This window comes from Syzygium oleosum, unplaced genomic scaffold, assembly GCF_021117445.2.
Source record: "Syzygium oleosum isolate NSW1041296 unplaced genomic scaffold, Sole_v2.1 Sole_v2.18, whole genome shotgun sequence".
NCBI lineage: Eukaryota > Viridiplantae > Streptophyta > Magnoliopsida > Myrtales > Myrtaceae > Syzygium > Syzygium oleosum.
In genome coordinates, this window is record NW_026607502.1 from 6,274,827 (window position 1) to 6,299,868 (window position 25,042).

Sequence of the window (25,042 nt, forward strand, 5' to 3'; positions counted from 1 at the left end):
CATATAAGTATACATAAATATAGACAGTCTTCTACACTTCCAGAGATTCCGAGCTCAAAGAGGGGGAACAAGTCCATAAAAGATAATATCAGCATGTGGATACACAGATCACTTGGTGAAGTCAATGCATCTGAAGAATGACCGAAATTCGAATGCTGCATTCAAGTGTTCATCTTTAATTCTTTTTTCACTCCATGCTGTACAGTCTCGTAAAATAATCCATCCAACAGTTCTATAAGGTAATCCAATCAGGTAGAAGACTTATGTCACATCTTCTATTTCAGAAGCATTAATCATTTAGAAATTAACCGGGGCTACCATTCGACTAGAAAAGAAGCATACTAAAGAAAGGCTTCGGTAAAAAGGAAAGGGGGAGGTGGGCGAAGGGAGGAGCTTTTCGCGAAGATATAATGTGGAGCAGTCCTCCCCGCACCTTCCAACATTCTTAAAACAAAACAAGAACGGAGAACCATCGATAACTTACGGCTGCGGTGAAAAAATGGGCACGAAAAAGTAACGAAACAAACAAACAAACAAAAAACACGGTAAACGCGAGAAACTAACATGCTCATCAACACAGAGGGAACACAGCAGCTCGCCAGAAACGACAACTTCTCATATCCTTAAATCCATGAATCGCAGGTACATTACAGGAAACGAACGAAGATTACGCAATCGTAAGCCGACAGAACAACAAGTCTTCATCCTAGACAATCAAAGTGAAAGCAAAAATAACCTCGTCTTCATCCTAGACAAATAGAAATAAGCATACAAGATCTCTACCGGTCAACAAGTCCTCTTTTTTTTTTTAAGCCCTTCTTATTCTTGTAAGTCCTCTCCTCGGTCTCTACCTCTCTGCTTTTCCTATTTTGGTTCTTCTCGATTCCAAAGCAAAGAGGCCACATTTGTAATGTTTAAGGTTTGGATCCGAACACCATGGCCGAGGAAAGTGAACCGGGGGACCTGGATAGCAAGTTTGCAAAGCCCGAGAGCGCAAGGTAAGCTCGCATACTCCGGCATCGCACTTGGAACACAATGATGGAATCGAACATATCGATGCAGTTGCGCAGAACGGTAAGTACATGTTGTTCTACCGATTAAGTTGAAATTTTGAGGAAAGTCGGTTGACAAATCGACGTGTCTTGTATAAAAATTTCAGGTTAAACAATATCAGGAAGTCCACTTTTGAAGCCCACGCATCTTCAAGGCCCACTGGTACGGAGAACCAGCCTGATAGCTCCTCGGAAAAATGCGAATTCGAAAGCTATACCTGAAACTAGCACGTAAGCCACATACTGCTGAAAAATAGACTCTTAACTTGCGATTTTCTAAGCTCGTTTGAGCCTTTATTTGATTAGGACAACCCGGTTCAAAATCACCGAGAAGAAAATTGAGTCCGAGTGTGGACCGATATGGATCAGGGTCCACGGAGTACCCGCAGATCAAAACTTTAACCGTCGAGCCCGAGATTCTAATACTATAATGTCCCTAATTGTTTAAGTCCATAAGAAACTTCAGTGGAAAAAATGTCATGGAATGACGTAACCCCAACATTTTCAATTAGGGACTGAATTCCGTCATTTTCGGCAATTTTGATTCCTGAGATAATTTTCTGGACAGATACGCAGGCGCAATTCAGACATCAATATGCTCAGAACGCGACATTAAGAAAGAATAACGGTAGTGAGAAGAAAAGGTCACTTGCACTAATCGAACTCTCCAGGGAGCCAACAAAAATCCCCCAATATCATTGTGCACAGCAGCCCTCAAAAGTGGATCTTAACTTGATCACTAAGCACTGGGAGTGTTGCGCGAAAAGCAGGCACATCGCCCGTTAATAGTACAAATCGATATTATTTCAGCGAAGCGAGGAGACCGCCTAACCAACCTCAAAGCAATCATCAGGACTGAAAATGAGTGAAGAAGCAAATGCAGCATGTTTCACTTCTTGCCACCACCAGAAACATTGAATTTGAAGAATATGATGTCTCCATCTTGGACAACGTAGGTTTTTCCCTCCTGTTTGTACTTCCCTGCAGCCTGCAATTTATCAGAGGAAAACTTACATATCAACATCCAACTGCAGCTTGATACGTTGGGCCAGATTCGTAAATAATTTATATTGCATTACCCAACTCTAACTTGATTAGGCTTAATAAGAACATAAAAGTCCCATCCCGGTCAGGTAAAGCTCATGTAGGCCATATTCCAAGAAGGGAGAAGAAAAAGGAAAATCGTGCATGGGTTTGGGCGCTTGTTTGCGTGCTCTTGTATGCTTAACACTATCAAGATCTTGATTCAGACAGATGGCGCCTGACTTATTGAAGGTGACCAATTTAAGGAACAACAAAAAAAATATGGGCTCCTCCGATTTCAACGGCTATTTATCCAGAAATTTTTTTTCTATGCCCTTGACTATCATGTAACCCTGCTTTCGTGTTTGTTAGCGTGTGCTTCACAAATGTCATAGCTTTTAAGTCTCGCGACTCCTAACAGGACTATCATCCATGCTATGGAAAATTTTCAGAAGGTGACAGGAGATGACTAAAGATGCAACCATAAGACATAACAAACCAGGTTACCTTGACAGCTGATTCAGTCCCAAGTTCTTTCAGATCATCAAACTTCATGACCTGCAAGATTATGAAATTCAGAGAACATAAGTGCCCTTCTCATCTGTTTTAGAAGACTTGACATACTTTTATCACTATAGACAAAGGTTGCAATACATTTCATTCTTTCTAACTCTAAGCCATCCATTTCTGTCTTTTTTCCCTGTTTCTATCCTATTAAACTGGGTTGAGATTTGGGCTCGCAATCAAAAGTATTTAAGTAAAGTCCCCCTTTACATCCTATACCGTTTCCCTTGTGAATTTAAAGTTAAAAAGATTACCTTGCTGCATAGAGAACTAACATGATGGGTCCTATCTAACCAGCAGCCACAAAAGTAAAAGGCAAAAAGCAGAAGGCTCCAGCTTAAGAATACACCGTTGAGAACAAAAATAAAAAATTTTGACAGCTAAACTTTATGCTCCTCCAGACTCGAATAAATTTCAAAGGTAAACAAAACCAGTGTACTCTCCTTTTTAGTTACTTCAAACTTTTTCGTCAGCCTGTCCATTATTCATACAGAGTCCACAGTACATATTTCTTGCATGAAGGATTTTCGTACTTTCGCTGGGATACTAGTATGTATTCTTCTTGTTCGTAAAGTAAATCGCAGTAATCATCTGAGGATTGGTTGGTAGGTTAAATGAAGACATGGAAAAGAAAAGGACTGGATATTCTTGCAAGTAAGGAGAAAGAACTACCTCAGCACAGATGAACCCTCTTTCAAAATCAGTATGAATAGTCCCAGCAGCTTGAGGAGCCTTTGTCTGTCTTCTGATCTGCCAGCACTTGACCTTCAAAAGCGAACATCATAGTTTCATGCCACATATAGCGAATGCAAAAATAGGAACTGCATAACTAAGGTAGATGGCAGGAAAACTAGAACTGCAAGAAGGCAGAAAAACTCAAAGCCTTTTGGCATCCACATGTTTGGCCTGCTTAAGAAAATGGTAAGTCTTAAAGATGAAAGGTGGACCGATTCCTGTGCCTTCAGATTCGTACAGCACCAGTCCATGAAAACTATCCCCATTATCTTTCCTAAAACTGCTATCCCAACAAAGAAAGCAACCTTAGCCATCCGACCACTTTTATCTTGTATGTCCAATCACGCAAGACGACAACACCTGGAGTGGTATCAACACCACCAGAAACAAGTAGAGAGCACCTTAACGCTGTGTTTGGAAGGATTCTTTTGGTGGGTAAAGAAAATTAAGGTGAAGAAACAGAAGGAGAAGAAAGAATTTCTTTGATGTTGTTTTGGAAGGGGTAGAAAGTAAAAGTGAAGAAAGTGTTGGATATGAAAGTACTTTATTTAGGAAAAAACAAAAAAAAGAAGGAAATGACAATTATCCTTAAAAAAAACTACCACAAAAGTTATTGAATTAAATTGTGGGTCAAAGGCAAGGGCAAATATGTCATCTGGCTTCAATTCGCCTCCTTTTCTCTCAAATTTGGGGAGAACCAAATTTGATGGGCCCCAGAGAAACGAAATCCCTAACCACTTCACATTTAAGTTGGGCCAGCCTTTTCTGGGGATTTATCTGTTAACTTTTCCACTATCACCCAATGGGCTCGTAAAATTCACTAGGATAAGCAGTATTATCGAACCAGAAAAAGCAATCTTTAATAACTTTATTCAAACAGTGATCTCCATGTTTTCAAATCCACGGCCAAGTCCTTATTACTTCTTGGGTTGCAGTATCCACCTTATCTGTTCCCAAGAGTACCCTAACCAAAAACCCAGCTTTTTCAATGTTTCCCAAACAAAAGAGAGTCCCAATACTTCAGCCTATTCTTTCTGCATCTTTTCTCTCCCTACCCACTCTACCCTTGCAAAACAAAGGCTAAAAGGGAAAAAAAAAACAAAGATCAACAAGCAGCTAAGGAGAATTTACATAGACCATCCATTTTCCAGAAATAGCTCTTGCTAATAGATGCAACTGTATCACCGAATAGAGGGAAAAGCTTCCATTGTCACGCACAATTCAAGACCATACGGATGCCCCTGGATTACAAACTTATCAATCTTAAAACCACAAACAAACCTCCTTAATATTTAATCCTTCTAAATAGTCCTCGTATATATCCTCGAATATACCCACTTTTCAACGCCAAACTTTGGTTAATGCACCACCTGTCAGAATATCATCACCCTGGATACTCTCAAGTAGGTGCATGCTGTTATATCCCACTATGTCCCAGATTTTCATGCCCAACTTTAGCCACTCAACCACCATTGCCAAAAGAAGATCCATCTGGACTCTCTCTTCGGAAATTATCTAAGCTAGTATATAAGAAAATCTCCCATTTCTTCCTAAACTTCCTCAAGTTCCTTGAGCCTCCTCCTCTGCACATTTTTCCCTTCTGTTCCATAGCTGCTCAAGCTAGATAAGATCTCCGTACAACTCAAGGTACCACATAAGATAAAAGCAGGCACTCCGTTTCGTGAAACTAAAAGAGATCATAGTCAACCAAGATCTTATTGATGCCCTGCTTCTTCCAAGAAATATCCCTCCTAGCTATACACACTCATATGCCAGAAGCCACCAAAACCTAAATTTGTAGACCAAAACATCATAAAGAACCCCAGCATGAACTGAACTCATCACCAAGTTGTTTCTTATCAAGGAGGCCACCCAGCAACAGATATGGACATAATTGTAAAAGTATGTATCTAGTGATCGTCAACCACGTGTAACTCCAGAAGCTAATCTAATTCAACAACATGCAACTTTTACAGATGACAGCTTTGTCAATTCTCTAATTGACTTGAATTGAAGTCTTCAAATACTTTTGTTTGTGTTTAATGTTGGTCTGTTTATTCACTTACCTCATCAGGGCCAGCTGTGAAAAAGTATATCAAATTGATCGCTGAAAATCCTGTCTTTATTATCTTCGTAAGAGCACTGCAAAAAAAAAAAAAAACAAGACTTCAGATCCAAATTTCTAAATTTATTCATGATGGGCTTGCCAAAGAAAAGGTCAAAGTCAAAAAACACACGAAAAATCTAGTAACATAGTATCAACAGCTAGTGAACGTGACACAAGACACTACTTCATTGAAAGAAAAATTAAGAATCAACAAAGAAAGAGGGGTTGAAGCCACTGGCGTTTTGTGAATCATGTGCTATAAAAATTCTCTCATATTGCCAACAAAAATCAGTCCCTGTTAAGCTACAAAACGCCACAATCCAGAGATCATAGGTCATGAATGATCGCAATGAACGAAGAACAAAAGTTTCTTCCTTTGCTTGGGACTCGGAAGGATGTGGGACAAGCATTTGTACTCTAGATTATGCAAATGAGGGGAATGGCAACCAGACACTGTCAAATAACATTTTGTACTGGAGTGGAAGAATAACCACCAATTGGTGAAGCTGTTTAGGATTGATCTAATTTTTCTCTTATAATTTTCCCAAAAGAGGAATTCATAACTGTGGCAAGGAAAAGGGATTGAGATTAGCATTTAATAAGATGGATCGAAAGGAAGACAGAGAAAGGAAAGCATATCATGAGAGAGAGACTATTCCAAGGAAAGGGGATCGAGCACCAACGTAGACATCAATTAGCTAGCCAACAACCCATAACATAAGTTCTACAGAACAGTCAATAACACTACTCAGGTCAATATACATCAATGTCAAATTCCAAATGAGTAAAAAAGAAGAAAGGGAAATCATCAAGAAAAGAATGCAGAAGGGACCAGGCAGCATATTTGAAACCATTGTTGCAATTTAATCTTCTCAGAACTCTCCTAGTTCTCGCAGATAAACTATCAGGAGACACTTTGATCATTAATTCAGGGCTCGAAATTTCGCAGTGGAATTATGCATCAACAGAATGGTTAAAAAGTACTTAGACTCTGCCACTTTCTGTATTTTGCTCCTTCAAATTACAGGTAAGAATGCAGTTCAGATTAGTTTAAGAGAGCAGTAACATCTGATACTTGAACATAGAGTAACGGTAAGCACATATTAGGTACACAATATTGCTTGTACCACCAGCGATTCCATCACCATAGCCAAGAAAAACTTTGTTCAACTTCATCATTTCAGAAGGCATATGTCCTAATCAGGAGCAAAGAAACTCACCATTGCACCTTGTTTTCCTCACAGTATTTTGCAGCTTCATCTGCTGGCATATCAGCAAGGTTTCTCTCCAAGGCACAGCTGAAAGGAATAATTGTTTCACCTCCATGCTCCTGCACCCTGCAAAGCAATGAAGCTTGCTACAATAGGACCAGACTAGAATGCCCGTCTACAATCCACAGGCAGCAGAAAGTAGGAGCTATCACATATATTGACCAATACAAAAGAAAAAAAATGCACCAATCACAGATAACAACAGCAAATTGAGAGAGAGAGAGAGAGAGAGAGAGAGAGAGAGAGAGAGAGAGAGAGAGAGGAGGGGGAGAAGGTGAAGGGATAAAGTATTGCAAATAAAAAAGAAACTCACAAATCTTTTGGGCTTAGAGACCCAAATTTGAACTCAAAAGATGGTGAACATACCAAGCATGAATCTTGGGCAAAAACTTGTTCTTCTTTCTCTGATAATCTTTTTCATTCATATTAACCTGGCAGCACACAGAGACATGATCAAGAGTCAAACATGAGGAAAACCACAGCTGGAGAGCAGCATCTGCTTGAGGGTCCACCTCATATAAAACAATTATCCACGAAAATTTCAGCTGTCTATATACCCAAGATATCTTGCTAAAAAGTTAAATGAAGAAATTAATTAAGAAGAATTGTCTTTGGATCTTAGTAGGAGCTTTGCGAGTAATAGAGTAAGAGAATTCAAGTTTCACTTGACCAGAGGGTGACATGGCCTACAACTTTACTCTTACCTCATGAAGACAGTTTGATCTCTTTTAATTGTAGAACTGCATGTGGGCTTTGCACACCACCAATGCAGTGATTAAAAAAGCAACCACCAAAAGAACTATGGAATATATGCCATGCGTGCATTAGTCTCTTCATTGGTTGTGAAACATAATGAGTCATCGTGTCTCCCCGCTGCTAAGGCCACGATATCTGTAGAATTAAAACTCACCAAGTAGACAACTGGCTTTGCTGTAAGCAGTTGAAAGGTATTCAATATCTCAATATCAGCAGCTTTCCACTCTCCAAGACGAACATCTTTTTCATCTTTTTCATCCTCCAGCCATGCCTTGATCCGTCAAGAAGAGCATTGGTTTACTTTAGATATTTGCAACATCTCAATTGAACATAAAGTGGTTCTAAACTGACACTCACAAGCTGTCCATCGCAAATAATGAAATCAGCATTTAGTCACAAGTTAAAGCTAAGGGCAGAAACATGTGGGAAAATACAATTGCCCTTAACTAATCCTGCAGCCATGCAACCTTCTAATTTCGGCCATCAGGCTCCATATTTTCACCCATTCTTGTACAATGAGATTTATGCTCAACAAATTTCACATGCTTTATACATCTCGTGTTAAACTTTACCCTATTAGGCTTACTAATGACTGGCGTGAAGATTGATGAAGCCATCATAGACAGACTCATTGAAAATCAGAATGCAATTGTCAAAAAATGAGCTAATAGTAATTGGAGGATTCCCATAATTTTAGCCAATATAATCTAACATCAATGTTCAAGAGAAAAGGAAAACTGTTAATACTTCAGCATCCTCTGGTGAAACAAAAGTAGGTAAACCAGTTCTTGTGAATAAGATGCGTAGCCAAAGTTGAGTTAAATCAGAAAGATTGATGAAGCTATTTAGGTGGACTACTTGAAAGTCAGGAATTTTAAAGTCACGAAAACTGAAAGGTTTTCTATAAATTTAGCTAATATAATCCCCAAGAATGTCAAGTAACATATCCAAAAAATGGAAAAGTTTTAATACTCCAGCATCCTTTTACTAAAATAATGTCTCGGTAAACCAGTCACTTGCAAAGAGGATGCATAGCCTAACTAAAATTCACATCCACCAACAATACAATCCCCCTCCCCATCTCTACTATTTCACCTGAACCCGCCAAAACCCAAAAAAGGAAAAAACCCACCCCTACCATCTAATAAGGAAGAACCTCTCGACCTTACTACTGTAAGATATCGTGCAAAATGTAATAGCTATGCTCTACTTTTTTACCAAGATAAGATTTTAAAGCAAAGGGGCCAAACCAGGGCATCAAATCATATCCTGGAGAACCTACAAGAGATTATTCCTCACAAAAATGCATAAAGTATAAAAAATGCCAAAACACAATTTGGTATGCAGATCAAGGACAAGCTGACAATACAAATCAACATCTGATAGTTGTAGGGAATATTTCCCACATCAACTGCAACTGAGAAGATTCGAGGAAGCTAGATTATCACCAACAGAGAATTCCAGTTTCAAGCAGAATATTAGAGCCGAAAATTTTTTACAACTTTATTTCTAATACAAAGAGCAAACAAATATCATGCCAAACAAGAACTAAAAGCAGCTCCTGGTCCTTTAAGCTCCAATAAAGCCATTTCCCAGTAGATAGAGAAAACCACGTCAAATATCTTGTGTCATCAAGCTTGATTTAAAACCAAGCTCCTCCAAACGCCAAATATTGGAATCCTCTCTTAAAGTTGTTATCTGTTCTTCACAAATCCAATGAGCCAACTGTTTAACTTCAAACCAATTAGCACTTCTAGCCATATATCCTATTCTTAGTCTAGCATTCTTTCTGGAAGGCACTTCCAAAAATCGCACAACAATTTTATGAAAAATTTGCTGTATGCCTTTTCCACATGATTGCTTCTGTAAAGCACATTCTATGTACAAAGTACTGAAAATTCAAAAATATGTTATTTTTAGTCTAACATCTTTTCCTAGAGGCACTTCCAAAAATTGCACAACAATGTTATGAAAACCTATGCCTTTTCTACGTGATTGCCTCTGTAGAGCACATTCTCTGCCCAAAGTACAGAAAATTCAAATACATAAGGAAGCCGATTAGAGTTATCATCATTTTACTAGTAACAGTGAAAAACACATAAAGAAGAAGAAGAAGAAGCTAAGTAACTGAAAAAGCTTTTTGCTACTTGAGAGGGTTGCATTTTTACATCCTCTGTCATAATTCTCAACAATAACAACAAATATTAATGAGATGCAGGAAATAAGAACAGAAATTGAGGAAAGATACAAATATGAGCAACTCAAACCATTTCAAATCAACTGACAAAGCAGTTAATATGACATACATCTATCGTTGCCAACATTTCAGATTCACAAAGGACTAACACAGAGCACTGAAATATCACATCAATACAAAATAGGAACTACAGAAGAAAATTTGCCTGTTCAGATAATTGGGAAAAAGAAAAAGTAAAGCCATACCTTCATACAGCATTCATGCTCAATCTTTAATTGCTTGTCATTGCTCCTCTTCATGCTCTTCTCCAAATCCTCTATCTTTCTCTCCATGAATTCAACATCCTTCATAACACCATCTTGATTGGTTCAGGAAAAATAATAAATATTGAACCACCACAACAGAGCCATGGTGGCAAGAAGCATAATGAAGCAAATAAAATCTGATGAAATCTTTATCCTCTAATAACTGTGGTTCCCAATACAAGACAGGTATTACCAATTTAGCATCAGAGGAACTTCTTCAGTTTATCTCATTATGTTTTACTATTGAAAGCCAGAGAAGGCTTATTGACCAAAAAAATGTCCATATGGATTACGCCACATAAATAAATCATCTTGTATGATCATGCTACTGAAAATCTATTGAAAAGTAGGAAAAACACATGGGACTCTCCATACCAGAATGCCGCACCTGGCTATTTATTTTTGTATTGAAAGGATAAAGAAGGCAGCCTCTGCTGCTGCTTAAAGCCACATGCAAGTTTCCACTATAGCAAAAATGTATAACTTAAAGCCAATTTCAATGAAGAAACGGAAGATTCGTACTCAATCAAAAGGTCTCTTCTTTCACTCCTATAGAGAGAGGGATTGATGTAATCCTTCTTTTCTTATTGCACTGCAAATGAATCCCCAGCTTCTTTAATTATTTAAGTCTAACAACACAGAATAAATCACCAATTTATCACGCTTCTAAAATTCAGGAGTTGGATTTATACATGATCTCCCTCCCTCCCTCCCTCCGTCTCTCTGATGCAGCCAACAAAATCAAACAACCTGACCTTTGTCAATTATCGATGTTCTACTTGAATAATTAGTCCTATCAATTCGGATTTCTGTACTATTAGGATTCAATAAATTTCCTTTAGCATTTGGAATAGGATAAATCACATCCTCTACAACTAAGCAAATTGCATATAGCTGCTGGTATTCCCTATTCTACAACATACAAGGCCATATTTTAGTGCCCACCTTATGTGGAATTGACAAAGCTGACTGCGATGCAAGTGCAGTGAAGCACATATGCGCCTGACAGGAAGGACCTAGGGAAGTGAACCTGTATCTCTTAATGAAGCAACTCTTTAAAGAGCCTTGACCAACTGGAAAAATCAATGGATTATGATGGATATCCATCAACAGATGCAGAAGTACATTCCTTTAACTTATAGCTGAGTAAAAGAGATGGCTTGAGAAAAGATGTTTAGCTAGTTAGATATTTGTCAAGGTTGAATCATGAAACCCAAGCAGGCCCCAATGACTTGGTGATTTTTTGCAAACACATGCTCTTGAAATAACCTTGTAAACACAAGCATACTTGGAACACTACCCTCTTTAAATGTAACTACTCATCTAATTATCTTGCAAATTGCTTTCATTTCCCATGCCCGGCGGACGATACGCTAATTAAAATGATTTCAAACCAAATGACCCGAAGAATGCTTATCTTGATTAGGTTCACTCAGGTCCAAACTTTCTGTCAAGCCATCGGAACCTGTAACATCCAATGCCTGTTCTTTTTAACGTGCAAGGCCACAAATTCACAGGCTTTTATAGAATCTTAATATGCTAAGGGCCATTCCCAAAGTGCACTTACCCTGTACGGAAATATTTGACCTAATAAATGGGAAAAAGAATGAGCGGTAGATCTCCTATGCATTTATTGGAAATAGGCTAAACATGGCATTGTCCTGATCCTCCATATATTGACCATAGTCGTCCAACATAGAGAAACAGTTAACGTGCTGTGACATATGGAGATCCTTCTTACAAGTCCACATCAAGATCCCTTTATAAGCGCCGCTATGCATGGATGTAGATCCAGAGACCACTGATTGAATTCCTGAGACTCCAATTTCTTGAGAACATGCAGTGGCAATTCTCGTAGTCAGCTAATTCGAGAAGCCGCAAAGAGAGGTCATCCCTCTTAGAAGTTACAAAATGCGGAGGGAGAGGAGAGCAAGATAATTTATAGGGTATACAGTGATTGTACTAGTTAAGGACCTCGGTCTCCTTTCCGTTAACTTTTTTCTTCAATCATACTATGTTAGATATCGAATATCATGCCTCGTAAATGACTTTCCTATAGGGGTCAGCACCCCCTCATGGCCACTCTAATGAAATTATTTTGAAGCAGGATCCTCTCCTCCCAACTTACTACACAAGCATCATTATGGTTGCAGGAACCAGGAAGGCCAAAAGACATCATGCCCATAGCAAAAATCCAATCCTCAAGAACAGCATAATTTACGGGAAAGTACAGTAGACAGTATGGGTCAAACTTAAATGAACTCACCTTTAATCGTAATTCGGCACTAATAACCTCTAGATCCCTCACAGGATCAACCGAGTCATCAACATGTATAATATCAGGATCTTCAAAGGCACCTAAAACAACAGTAAAGTTTTGCAGACATCTCAGAAAAGAGAAAAACCCTAGAAATAAACAAATATGCATAGAGCTCTTCCCCAACTAAAGTTACAGTCATTGCGGTGCTGAACATGATGATGACAAATCGACAGAGAAATCTGAAAGGGATAGTCACTCTCATTTCTTCGATGGATGACTTTATGGCATCAAATACAATAAAAAGTTAACATGTCAAGCCAAAAGTAAAAGGTTGCTCGAACAAACTTTTGTGCTTGTTCTTTTCAGTTATCGCTTTTTAGCATTGACAAAAGTGAAAGACCAAAAGTATACTTTGAGAGAGAAAGGTGAGAGCATAAGATGCTTTTGTCAATGTTTATACTATTTCTGGTAATAACTTCAAACAGAACATTTTCAAGATCGAGAACTTCTAAATACGAAATATAATGAGTCTAAGATTAAGCCAAAAGCTAAAAGCTACAACTAGAACTGAAAAACCATAGCCATCCAACCAAGCTTTAAATTGTTTCACCATATCATCTAGGAAAACGGAGCAAAAACACCCTCGACTTCTGATATATCACACAAATGTCAAACATAACTCTAGATGAACAGATCTAAACGAAATTGGACAATAATAAGGAGATGGCCGTGGCCAAGAGAGGATAAAGTCAGATCATTTTGTGCTTTTCCACATTAATTTTGCATTCAATTATTTCTACTGAAGTATCCTGATCATCGAGAACAAAACTAACTGCAAAGTAGTACAAGTGATGTAAGAATCATAATCCAACAACACGTAGTCATGTTCTAAAGAACAAAGATGATGGCAACAAAAGTTCAAGAGTCTTACGAAGAACATGAAAAATCCCATCGACTGCACGGATGTGGGAAAGAAAACTATTGCCCAAGCCTTGACCTTGATGAGCACCTCTGACTAGCCCAGCTATATCATGGATTTCTAGGAAAGCTGGGACCTGCATAAAATTACAGTTAAAAATCATTTTCAAAAATCTACAATTTAATCTGTCATAGTTATCGAAAAAGATATTGATCCCGAGCCAAAAGGGTAGAGAAGAGGATTGCTGGAAACACGATTTCTTGATCGCAAACAAGCACAAATTAAGAATCAGAGTTGAGAATCTCAAATAGTGATTTTTAACAGTCAATAATCCCACAAAGGGGACATACCAGTCATCAATAATCCTTCCACAGAAACTATAGTCACAAAAATCTTCAGATTTGAATACAAGTTTGGCATCACTTGTAACCACTCCCCTAACCCCATGCCAAGTGCCAAAGGCCTTGCGATACTCTAAGTAAATTCACTAACTCTCTGTGAAACACATCTCTCATGTAAATGCATAAATGGATGAGCTACCTGATGCATCTGCAACGATTATGATGCAGCAAATAATAATTTTATTGAAAACGGTCATTGATCTTTGCATGGCACATATGTAGCATGCTGGTGCTGCCTCACAAGGCGATCTTAGTCGTTTATAAATAGCTTGAGAGAAACTGTTTAATAATGAAAGGTCACTGATGTACTTCTCATCCTGGAGATGCTGATCTGATCCCTGGCAATAACCAGAATCCTCATTGAACTGATAGTGAAACAGCCAACTTTTCACCCAGAGCCGCATCTCATTGCCCAGATATGCCTTAAGAGCCAAGTACATGAGAAAAAGGTTTTGTTTATCTTCTCTCTTTTGTTCAGATAGGACAGAGCAAGTATACATCCTCACCCAAGTGCCAAAGCAACAAATCTTACCACAACACCAGTTCCAGTTGAATGCCAAAAGGTTTCGTCCTTCCACAAATTCTTGAAAAAAAAAAATTCGAGACTCCCTATATGTTCCAGGCAAGCAAAAAATGTTCTCACTTCTTTACTGGAAAAACATCAGTAGCAACTCACTTGGGCCATCTTATCTAGCCATTCTTCTTTATATTTCCCGAAGATTTACTGAGTCAAACCCGGCAACTACATTCTTATCTAGCCATGATGCTTTATTTGGGTGAGAGACTTAACCTCCCATCCTCCATCAAGTACGTATGTCAAATTGAACAAGATTCTCCAACGGTTTTTAGCACAAAAAGTTCATCTGACATTCTCCGTGTCATTAAATCAGAAAGAACTACGTTTGTCAAATATGTACTAAAAGATTTGATAGCATCCTCTTAATCAGACTGAGTCTGCTCATGGTCCCCTTCTTAGGGCATTGTAACTTCTCTTCTAACATTTCCAGTTAAACTTAAGCATCAAACTGCTTGGAAACAAAGTGGAATACATCTCCATTGGAAAAGGGATCCGGTTGATACAATTGCCATATGTTGATGCTTGATGATGGTATTATCAGTAATAAGACGTGCAAAAGCTGTAATTGTTTGGCAGGGTCAAACCGTTTGTAGTCTCCAAGTTGAAGCGATGAATTAATTGGCTGGTGGATTCAAGAATGTTCCCACAGTTATAAGTTGCCAGATGTACAGATCTAAAGTGCTCTATACACAGAATCGTTTGTCAAAGATGGTCATGGTATGCCATTCTCCTACCAATAGAATGCCACATCTTTCGTATGTTAGTTCACTACTCTTTAAATACTCTTGCGCACATCCAGGCTTCCGACTGCACTGCTTTGACCCAATAAGAGTACAGGGAACCTTTCACTAATATTACTAGAACTACTGAATGGCAGCTTCACTACGTTGAAAACAGATGCATGAAAACAACACTAAATCAGATGACCAAAGAAAGAAAACCCATGGACCATCCATCAAGAGTATAACAATAATAATTTGTAAGAATCATCATCACATTATAAAAAGTCTGACCAAGAAGCGCACAAAGTAAAGTGACTTGCCTCACTTTTTGGTTTGAACAAATTGCAAAGCCATTCAAACCGCTCATCTGGGATATTCACTCGGGCCTCATTTGGCTCAATGGTGCAAAAGGGGAAATTCTCTGCCGGTATAGCTAATTTTGTGAGGGTATTAAAGAGCGTTGATTTGCCAACATTTGGTAATCCAACCTGATTATAAAACAGCAAAGTAATTCAGCATGACAAGTAATAAAACCCCCTAAAATTCATAAGACGGTAGGGTGCAAGAACAAGAGCAACAAGAGTCAAACTATCGTACTAGTATCTAGACTGCAAAATATAACCTCAGGTCCTCAACATCTAAACATTTGTACATCGCATATAAGTATACATAAATATAGACAGTCTTCTACACTTCCAGAGATTCCGAGCTCAAATTGCTTATACAGTTAAAGGGGGAACAAGTCCATAAAAGATAATATCAGCATGTGGATACACAGATCACTTGGTGAAGTCGATGCATCTGAAGAATGACCGAAATTCGAATGCTGCATTCAAGTGTTCATCTTTAATTCTTTTTTCACTCCATGCTGTATAGTCTCGTAAAATAATCCATCCAACAGTTCTATAAGGTAATCCAATCAGGTAGAAGACTTATGTCACATCTTCTATTTCAGAAGCATTAATCATTTAGAAATTATCCGGGGCTACCATTGGACTAGAAAAGAAGCATACTAAAGAAAGAAAAGAAGCATACTAAAGAAAGGCTTGGGTAAAAAGGAAAGGGGAGGTGGGCGAGGGGAGGAGCTTTTCGCGAAGATATAATGTGGAGCAGTCCTCCCCACACCTTTCCAACATTCTTAAAACAAAACAAGAACGGAGAACCATCGATAACTTACGGCTGCGGTGAAAAAATCGGCACGAAAAAGTAATGAAACAAACAAACAAACAAAAAACACGGTAAACGCGAGAAACTGACATGCTCATCAACACAGAGGGAACACAGCAGCTCGCCAAAAATGACAACTTCTCATATCCTTAAATCCACGAATCGCAGGTACATTACAGGAAACGAACGAAGATTACGCAATCATAAGCCGACAGAACAACAGAAGAACAAAAGCAAGGACGAGAGATCCTCCGTCAAACCGGATCACGGAGAAATCACATGCAACGGGCGACCTCTCAGCTACAAATCAATGGCGAATCTCCGTTCAACACGACATCGAAGAACGCAAAGAAGAGGGAAAGAGGAGGGAGGCGTACGATGCCGATCTTGAGGTGAGACGAGAACCGGCCGAGGATCGGCCTCTCCACCGGCGCTTCCTTCGATTTCGCGGCTTTCGGCGGCATTTCCGGTCAGGCAGCGAAGCGAAAAGAAACGAAGCTCCAAGAGAGAGAGAGTTATCGAGGGTTTTACGAGAGAGGCGCACCACGCATCACAAGAATGAAGATACCGTGTTGCGGTCTCGAGCCCCACTGAGCCGCTGCGTCGGCTGGACGCGGTATATATATATATATAATCGTTTACATTCTCTAAAATTCCACATAAAATATATATATTTGATAAAAATAATTAAAAGAGATTCCCGCGAATTAATTTTCCGGAATTTCAAAATTAGTTAGTCGACGGAAAAACATTCTTACGGCAAAAGGAAAAACCTGCACTTAAACAAATTAGAAAATTATTTTCCACGAGTATAACGAATCTCTTAATGAATGTTCACTTCTTCAATATCTATCATTTCAAATGACATGGATAGTTCATGAACTTTGGCTCAATATGCAATGTGATCCATTAATTTTTAATTTATTCAATGTCGGGGACTAAGTTAAATAAGTAGCAAAAGTTAGGGATCATATCGATCAAACTAAAAGTTTAAGAACCACATTACATATTGGGCCAAAGTTTAAGAATTATGTTGAATAAATTAAAAGTTCAAGAGCCACATTATACATTGGGTCGATGTTCAAGGACAATTTGTGTCATTTTCCTTTTTCAAATGAGATCCAAGTACTCGAGAATTTACATTGTATTAATATATAGCCAAACAAATTGAAACTACCTTACTCGAAAAATGATTTTCACGAAATACGTTTTTTAAAATGGATTTTTTCACGAAATAAACATAATCAAGCACGCTCTTTTCTATTGTTAGATTCATCATTAATTATTCATTCAATATTATTTGTAAATCCAACGAAATAAAGACAATTAAAAATAAATTTGCTTGTACCAACAGCACGTGAGCACATCTATCGCTTATGTTATTTTACACTCCAAAGAATTAGAGTATAATTGATTGAATTTTTCATTATGCCTATCTTTTTTTCAATTTCTCCAAAATTCGATGGTCAAAGAACGATCAAGTTTCACAGACTCATGTCATTCAAATTATCAAAGATTTATCTAGGTACTCCATTGAGTAAGATTAGACGTGTCTAGAAAAGTTCGCATATTCATTCTAGGAAGATAAATTCAAGAAACAATAAGCGTGACAATTTACATCAAATTTTGAAAATAAAGGAAAAGAATTGTTCATTTGATCACAATGCTCTTAGTAAGAGGAGTTATTCCTTTTCTTTGGAAAGAGCGAACTATTCATTAAACTTTGATTTTGAACTCGCTAGCCAAAATACAAAAAGAAAAAAATTCATGTGAAAATAATTTTTACACATGGCTGTTTAGATCCTCCGTGTAATCAATATCATGTAATTTTTTGAGTTTTAAAGTATAAAGTTCAAGTCTTATAGGAATATAAATTTAAAAGATTGAAGTTTCAAAGAAAAATGCCGAAAAAAAATGAAGAATAGATTAAACTGTATTTTTCTGATATCCAAAGTAAAAATTTCAAAAAAACATAAAAACATTGGGCCTTGCCACCATTGGCCCAATGCAGTCAATGGTGTCATCTTGGACGGGGTTATGGAAAGTGACACGGGGCACACGTTTGCAAGGACTTGATTGACGTATAGAAATCTTAATTGTTGCCATATGTCTTTACCATATGACGAGAATCAAACAAGAGTTGTATAAAAAATACCAACATTGTAAATTTCAACAAATACATGAAAAGAACAATAAATAATTAATCAAACTACATTACACCGGTTAAACTTAATTCTCTTACCAAGAAATTTGAAGATCCTAAAACTCAAACAACTTTATGGAGGCAATATATCGATGAAAGATCTTGCATGAGCGAAAAATGAAACACTAGGAACGTGTTAGGGAAAATGACACAAATGATTAATGAACTTTAGCCAAATGTGCAATATGGTCACTAAACTTTTAATTTGTTCAATGTAATCCACGACCTTCAACCCAATGTGCAATGTAGTTCCTGTTTAAGAGGATAAAGATGTTTCTTATTATGTTTTAATGAGGGATTACAATATATATATACTTAACATAACCGTAAACCCCTCTAAACACAATATTACAATTCTACCCTTATTATCATAATTCTAACACTCCCCCTCAAGTTGGGACATAGATATCAAGTAGTCCCAACTTGTTACATAAAAAATCCACTCTATTCCCTCGTAAGGATTTTGTAAAAATATCTGCCAGTTGATCCTCTATCCTTGCATGTTGAAGAATGATCTCCCCCTTATGGACCTTCTCTCGTATAAAGTGACAATCAACCTCAATATGTTTGGTTCGCTCATGGAAGACAGGATTGTTCGCAATATGGATGGTTGATTGATTATCACAATATAATGTTGATGGATCTGATGTTGACACACCGATTTCTGACAATAACATCCTCAACCAGATCAATTCACCTGTCACATGTGCCATAACTCTATATTCTGCTTCAGCACTCGACCGGGAAACCACATGTTGTTTCTTACTTTTCCAGGAAACTAAATTACCTTCAAGAAATACGCAATACCCTGATGTAGATCTCCTATCAATAGGACATCTGGCCCAGTCTGCGTCAGAGAATCCTGTAGTTTTTAGATGAACATAATTCTTGAAAAGTAGTCCTTTACCTGGTGTTCCTTTCAAGTACTTAATAATTCGCAGTACAGCATTCCAGTGAGTAGTACGAGGGGAACTCATAAACTGACTCACTACACTCACAGCAAATGATATATCAGGCCTTGTAACAGTAAGGTAATTCAACTTACCCACGAATCTTCGATATTTCACTGGATCATGTAACGGTTCTCCATTTTCTGCATCAAGTTTCACATTAGGTTCCATAGGTATATCAACTAGTTTTGCTCCAAGAAATCCGACCTCATTAAGAATATCAATCACATATTTTCGTTGTGATAAATTGATGCCTGCTTGTGAGTAGGCAACTTCAATTCCAAGAAAATATCGTAGAACGTCCCAGATCTTTAGTATTAAATTTTGTATGCAAAAACTGCTTAAGTTGTTGAATACCAACCGAATCACTACCAGTGATAATAATATCATCCACATATACCACCAAAAGAACACAACCAGTTGAGGAAACAGAACTAAATACTGAATGATATACTTGACATTGTTTTAACCCAAACTTGATAACTGCATCAGTGAATTTACCAAACCAAGCACGAGGAGACTGTTTGAGTCCATATAAGGCCTTACGTAAACGACATACCAGATTTTTCCCCTGAGCAACAAACCCAGGTGGTTGCTCCATATATACTTCTTCAGCCAAATCACCATGTAAGAAGGCATTTTTGACATCCAATTGATGAAGATGCCAACCAAAGTGTGCGGCTAGGGAAATAAGAACACGAACAGATAGAATTTTGGCGACAGGTGAGAAAGTATCATCATAATCAATACCATATGTCTGAGTATATCCTTTGGCAACTAACCGAGCTTTCAATCGATCGAGAGAACCATCAGGATGAACCTTAACAGTGAAAACCCAACGACAACCAACATGTTGTTTGCCTGTAGGTAATGATGTGAGCTGCCAAGTACGATTCTCAAGAAGAGCCTTCATTTCATCTTCCATGGCTTGTCGCCATCCAGGATGAGCAAGAGCTTCAGCAACATTACTGGGCACAGAAATAGTGGACAAGGACGAGGCAAAGGTAGAAAAGGTAGGAGACAAACGAGCATATGATAAGAAATTGGATATGGGGTGATGAGTACGAAGACAAGAAGAAAGGTCAGAAAAGTGAGCATAGCGATCTACAGGATGACCAACACAAGAACGTGTACCTTTCCGAAGAGCAATGGGTGGATCAGGATCAGAGGATGGTGTCGCAACTGATGAAGGGACAGATGAATCAGATGTTTGTGGGACCGGTACTACCGTGGGAGGAGCTGCAGCACGTTTTATGATATGTGCGCTCGGCAAATTGAAATCCTGTTGATGGTGTTGGAGGTACAGAGAATGGAGGAAGTGCTGGGAGGACACACTCGCCACCTTCAGTAGTCATCGTAGGATCTGATTGAGTATCATAATAGGCTTGATCCTCAAAGAAAGTCACATCAGCTGACATAAACAGACGACGACGAGTAGGACTATAGCATTTATAGCCCTTTTGAGTTCGAGAATACCCTACAAAGACACATTTCTCGGCACGAGAATCTAATTTATCAAGACCCGGAGAAAGACGATGAACAAAGCAAATGCAACCGAAGACATGTAAAGGTAATGCCAAGGGAGGAAGGTTTGGATGTAAATCAGAAAATGGTGTCTCCCCCTGAAGAACAGAGGTTGGAAGTCGATTAATCAAGTAACATGCTGTAAGTACAGCATGGCCCCAAAAATGTTTAGGAAGATGCATATGAAACATAAGACAACGAGCAACATCAAGAAGATGACGATTTTTGCGTTCGGCTACACCATTTTGCTGTGGAGTGTATCAACACGATGTTTGATGAAGAATACCATGAGATTCAAGAAAGGATCGAAAACCAGTAGAGGAGGCAAGATATTCTTTAGCATTATCTGATCGCAAAGTTTTAATAGATGCATTATACTGATTCAATACTTCAAAGTAAAATAGGCGAAAGCAATGAAAAATCTCAGTACGATCTTTTGTTAAGAACAACCATGTCATTCGAGAAAAATCATCCACGAATGTAACAAAGTATCTAAAACCAGAAGTATCAGAAACACGACACGGACCCCAAACATCTGAGTGAACTAACTCAAATGGACTAGACACACGACTCTGAAAACGAGAAGGAAAAGAAGTCCTATGATGTTTACCAAACTGACAAGCTTCACATTGAAAAGTACTCACAGACTCAGACTTAGGAAATAAACGTCGAAGAATGTTCGGTGGTGGATGACCAGCACGACAATGCATTCGATACACATCAGAGAATGTGCGCTTCACAGCTGCAGCAGCCATTATTTCCTTGTCAAGATAGTACAGGCCATTTGATTCATGTCCCCCACCAATCATCTGTCCAGTCCTCAGATCCTGAAAAACACAACGAGACGAAGAAAAGGTGACTGAACAGTTCAGTTCCTTAGTCAATGAACTAACAGAAATCAAATTATAGGGAGATTTGAGGTGTAAGACAGAAGACAGTGAGAGAGAAGGACTTAAACGAGCAACTCCAATACCAGAAACATGAGATTGTGAACCATCAGCTAATGTAACAGAATTAGACACTTCAGAAGATGTGGACTGAAAGTAAGACAGTAGCTTATGGTTACCAGATATATGATGAGTGGCTCCAGAGTCTATAACCCAGGAGTCAGATAGTGTAGACAGTAAACAAGATGAACTACCTTTGGTGGTCTGTGCCAGAGTTGCAGTAGGAGTTGAAGAGCCTGTCACCTGTTGAGAACGAAGCCACGTATCATACTCAGTTCGTGACAGTGTAACAGTATCACCTGTACCATGCGCAATAGGAGGTTCTGATGAAGTCAATGCCGGAGAATCAACATAAGCAGCAACAGTAGGTCGAAGCTCAGGATGAAGAGTATAGCAATAAGCCTCGGTATGTCCATTTTTCTGACAATGGTTGCAATAGCGAGAGCCACGACCACCATTACCACCATCACGACCACCAATCGGAACAAAACCTCATCCACGACCCCTATAACCACGACCCCGGGTTCCACGTCCGCTAGTGCTATGAGAAACCATAGCACTTGTCTCCAATGTTGTGGCGGAGATCTTCTCAGTAGGTGTCGAATGAAGAGCTTGAGAGAAAACCTCATCCACTGAAGGAAGAGAGCTCTGAGAAGTAATTTGTTGACGTAGTAAAGAATATTCAGGTCCCAACGCCTTTAGAAACAGAATAACCCGAAGATCCTCTTGTCTCTTGACAAGAGTGGCTGCATCATCTGAAGGGGGAAGATAAGTATCCAGCTGTCGACATAGTGTCGTGAAACGAGCATAATATTCGATCAATGACTGATCTCGCACGCTTAAGGTCAAATAGTGCCTCCCATGTATCACAAACCCGTGTCATGTTATTTTGGCCGAATATAGTAAAGCACATTTATCCCAAACCTCCTTAGCAGTATTACACTGAATAAAATGGAGACTAATTTTGGAATCCATACTATTCCATAACAATGTACGAATCAATGCATCACCATCAATCCAATCAGCTACCTTACTTTGATCTGATGGGGCCGTAGACGTAAGATAATCGCGTTGTTTGGTAGCGAGTAAGATAAACTTCAATGACTTTAGACCATGATGCATAATTAGTACCATCAAACTTTACGAAGTCAATTGTAAATGTGGCAAAATAGCGAAGTTCCGATGAATAAAGACCATCGAATCTGGAAGATACGATTGAACCCATAAATAATGTCGTAAGAAAACATGTAGTCAACTTGAACAACGAGTCTCCAACAACACAGCCAGCCAAATATAATTACCACTTTGAGGGTTCAATCGGATCAAAACTAGTCACAATGACCTATGGAAAATTCATATATCCATCAAGTCAAAATCGAAGAATTACCACTTGAAACTACTGCATCCACCAGGCAGTGATCGTCGCTGCACTGAGTAACATAAATTTTTTTTTTTGGAAAAAGTTACTGTTCACCTTCGTCGTGCGAACAAACGACGAACAGTGGCGGCTTCAACTGGGCTCGAAGAGCAGAGCATGTTAGTGCTCAGCTGAACCTTCAATGGGGCCGACGGAGATCAGCGCAAGAGAGCGAGACTGTCGGCGCAAGAGAGCGAGACCGCCGGGTCTCTATGCAAGCAAGATCGCTGACCTGGGTTCCGCGATCTGGGAAGTCGTCAACAGAAGTAGATCTGGGAAGTCAGTAACAAAAGCGACAGGACTTGATGGGAGTCGTCGATCTGGGTTCGCCAGACTGAGTGTGAGCCACCAGATCTGGGTTCACCGGACTGAGTCGCCGGTCTGGGTTCGCCGGAGAGTTAGGGTTCCACCAATGGCGGTAAATTAGGGTTTCTTAACCAGCTCTGATACCATGTTTGAGAGGATAAAGATGTTTCTTATTATGTTTTAATGAGGGATTACAATATATATACTTAACATAACGTAAACCCCTCTAAACACAATATTACAATTCTACCCTTATTATCATAATTCTAACACCATACTAGATAATCCAGAGACTAGATCGAATCTAAGGATATTATAATTTGAGGACTAAATTGAACATTTATCAAAAGTTGAAGGATCATATTGAACAAATTAAAAGCCCAAAGATCACATTATACATCGGACTAAAGTTCAGGAATTGCATTGAGCAAATTAAAAGTTTAAGGATGATGTTGCATATGAGGTAAAATTCATGAATTATTTGTGTAATTATCCCAACATTTTATAACCATGTTAAGTACCGAAATATGAAATTTTCACCATTTAGAGTCATTGAGTGCGTATGATTATTTTAAATGGTTATTTTATTCTTTCAACGAAAAATGGTTTAATACAAATAAATTTATTAACAATTACGAGGTAAAACCTAACAACGACATTCATAATTTTAGATGTAGCATTTGGTTTTCCATCTATATTATTAATAAAGGGAACTTCTTAAATTAGAATCGGTGTTCACTCCGTATTTACTAAAGTACCATCGACATTTTTATGATTACTAATAAGGATAAAGTCTAAAGTGGTAATTTTTTTTGGTCGGAGAAATGGTAATTGTAATGTACTAGAATGGGAAATTTCTTCGATAGTGGGTAGTTTTTTGGTTGTTTAGTAGTTACTCTGATTGAAACCAAAGTCTAAACACTCAAAGTGTCGTATTTGACTCTATTTTGCCAAAAAAAAAAGTTATTAAAAGCGTGCGTATGACAAATGATCTTCTAATGAAGCGAACCTTCTATTTTCATTTTCAGTACTCAAAGTTGTCGTTACTTTATTCATTACTTAAATTTCAACAACAGCTCCGTCTTGTTTTGCTAAAATTTAGACATGTCAAAATGGTGATTGACCTATTTCTTAACCCATATTTGATAAGTTAAGTTGTTACATGAGTTAGTTATATTTAATAAATATGTCATAGATGGCCTTAGACCCAACTTTATGAATCACAAATGAGATTAATATGGGCGTTAAATAAGCTTGTATCTTACTTAGACCAAACCCACATTTATGACTTGCCATTTACTCTCTCTCAATCTCACGCTCACTCACTCCATGCTTTTACCTTATTTTGGGTATTAATTTTCTAAGATTTGGTTAAATATATAAGTGTTTTAACAATATGGGTCAAAGTATGAATTGGATCGGGTATGAGTAATTAAATTAGTATCGCATGAAAATGAGTTAAAACGGGTTAAATGGGTCCATTTTCGACCCGATCCCGACCCACCGCTTGACAGGTATACTGAAAATGAATAATTTGAAAAATATTTTCCTAAGAATAATAGCTTATATCGCTTGAAATAATTTAATTGACGAAAAATATTTTCATTATTGATAATAATTTATGTCTAAATAATTTCAT

The 25,042-nt window shown here is 38.2% G+C and overlaps 1 protein-coding gene across 1 annotated transcript; it reads right to left on the bottom strand.

Annotated features, from left to right (window-relative positions):
- Positions 1 to 1,664: 1,664 nt before the first annotated feature.
- LOC130140420 (obg-like ATPase 1) lies at positions 1,665 to 16,563 on the bottom strand. The gene is made up of 12 exons (XM_056319752.1): positions 16,434 to 16,563; positions 15,210 to 15,377; positions 13,202 to 13,325; positions 12,277 to 12,368; positions 9,949 to 10,049; positions 7,663 to 7,783; positions 7,119 to 7,183; positions 6,702 to 6,818; positions 5,441 to 5,516; positions 3,312 to 3,404; positions 2,583 to 2,633; positions 1,665 to 2,040 (listed from the first exon to the last, which is right to left on the bottom strand). Exons 1-12 carry the CDS (start codon positions 16,518 to 16,520, stop codon positions 1,942 to 1,944), a joined length of 1,194 nt encoding a protein of 397 aa, XP_056175727.1. The 5' UTR covers positions 16,521 to 16,563; the 3' UTR covers positions 1,665 to 1,941.
- Between the last annotated feature and the right edge of the window lie 8,479 nt (positions 16,564 to 25,042).

Coding starts and splice junctions, on each gene's coding strand:
- LOC130140420 (XM_056319752.1), bottom strand. CDS start 16,520: ATGCCGCCGAAAGCCGCGAAATCGAAGGAAGCGCCGGTGGAGAGGCCG. Junction 12,369..13,201: donor TGGGATTTTTCATGTTCTTC/GTAAGACTCTTG, acceptor CTGTTGTTTTAG/GTGCCTTTGAAGATCCTGAT. Junction 3,405..5,440: donor TCACAGCTGGCCCTGATGAG/GTAAGTGAATAA, acceptor TCGCTTTTGAAG/GTCAAGTGCTGGCAGATCAG.